The sequence below is a fragment of the Myotis davidii genome, unplaced genomic scaffold, assembly GCF_000327345.1.
Source record: "Myotis davidii unplaced genomic scaffold, ASM32734v1 scaffold11, whole genome shotgun sequence".
NCBI lineage: Eukaryota > Metazoa > Chordata > Mammalia > Chiroptera > Vespertilionidae > Myotis > Myotis davidii.
The window spans coordinates 1,820,603-1,822,182 of record NW_006285791.1 but is presented as its reverse complement, the minus strand read 5'-3'; the positions used below and the strand labels follow the sequence as shown (position 1 = coordinate 1,822,182).

Genomic DNA, 1,580 nt, shown 5'->3' with positions numbered 1-1,580 from the left:
AAAAAAAATATATATATATATATATATATCTCCAAAAAGTAATACAATTGTAATTTTTGTAATTGCTTTTTATACTGAAGGATATATTGTGGAGATTGATATATACCTCATTCATTTTAGTGGCTTCATAATGTTCCTTGTATGTTTGTGTTTTTAGTAAGTAGAGATTTTTAGAAAATTCATTTAAATATCCTTTTCAGTAGACATTCTTTTAAAGTTACAGTGTAAATTCTAAAATAATTTTTCTTTATATTGGTTCTTTAGCTTTGATCTTGCCTCTGTCTACTGCTTTCTGACTGTGTTTAGTCCTTTTATGATGGGAGCCCTGATGTTGTGGAAGGTTAGTTTTCTTATTTTCTTAAGATACTAATTAATTAATATGATGAACTCATTATAACATTAAGATTATATAACATTATGTAACATTAAGGTTATGTATCATCATTGTGTCAAATTTAAATAGCATGGAAAGAAGATTCTGTCTCAGACACTGCAGAATGGGAAGTGGGGCCCTCTAGCCTTTACTCCAAAATATAACTAATCATTTTGCTTCACTCTTAAACTCACTAAACTTCAAAAAAGTAGAAATTCTGTGTTAGTCCCAGGAAGTGCTATCAAAGGTGATTAAAGCCTGTGAGGAAGTACAGTACAGATCAAAACTGCTTTACTTCTCAAGATTTAAGGGTCCCCGGATCCATGTTCCCCAGCCTCAAGTCTGTCGACCATATTAATCTTTTCCCAAATTCATGACCTAGAATTGATTCGTTCATCCAACAAATATGTCATTGACTGCTTACATTCAGTAACATGCCAGGCACCAACTAGGTGCTAAGGATACCAATATAATTCTCAGCACATCAGGGGTTCATTCTCTTCGGAGAAATTTAATTAGTGTACTTTCCCTTCGTCTCTAGGGTCATTATGCTTGTTTTATTTTCTCTACCATAGTGCCTGGCACATTTTACATAGTTAGTACAGTCCTCCCTTGGAATCTGAGAGGGTTTGGTTCCAGGACCCCTCACCCAACCTGCAGATACCAAAATCTATGGATGCTTCCATCTCTTATGTAATATGGTGTGGCATTTGCATATACGTAACCTACACACATCCTCTTGATTACCTTAATCATCTCTAGATTATTTATAAGAGCTAATACAATGTAAGTGCTATATAATTTGTTATTACAATGTTTTGTTTAGTGAATAATGGCAGAAAAAAAGTCTATGCATTTTCAGTACAGTGCAACCATTATTAGGCCTAACTACATCTATATCCTATCTAATAAAAGAGAAACATGGTAATTAGCCATACGTCCGCTACCCTTCCCATTGGCTAATCAGGGAGATATGCAAATTAACTGCCAGCCAAGATGGCGGCCGGCAGCCAGGCAGCTTGAAGTGCACATGAGGCTTGCTTGCTTCAGTAACGGAGGACTCCAACGGTCCCCGCCTGCCTTGCCAGCCTCTGAGCTTGCAGTTTGAAACATTGTTACAAATATAGGAGCTAAACAAAAACCCAGAAACCTGTTGCGGCCCAGCCAGGATCTCAGAGCTAGAGTTGAAATAATGTTTCAATTATAA

The 1,580-nt window shown here is 36.1% G+C and overlaps 1 protein-coding gene across 2 annotated transcripts in view; it reads left to right on the top strand.

The window, feature by feature from the left end:
- Positions 1-1,580, top strand: part of PIGN (phosphatidylinositol glycan anchor biosynthesis class N) — a 75,466-nt gene that overhangs the window by 56,266 nt on the left and 17,620 nt on the right. For both annotated transcript variants that reach the window (XM_006756796.2, XM_006756794.2), the window contains one exon: positions 265-340. In XM_006756796.2, coding sequence (XP_006756859.1) covers positions 265-340 — 76 coding nt within the window. The remainder of the gene's footprint in view (positions 1-264; positions 341-1,580) is intronic.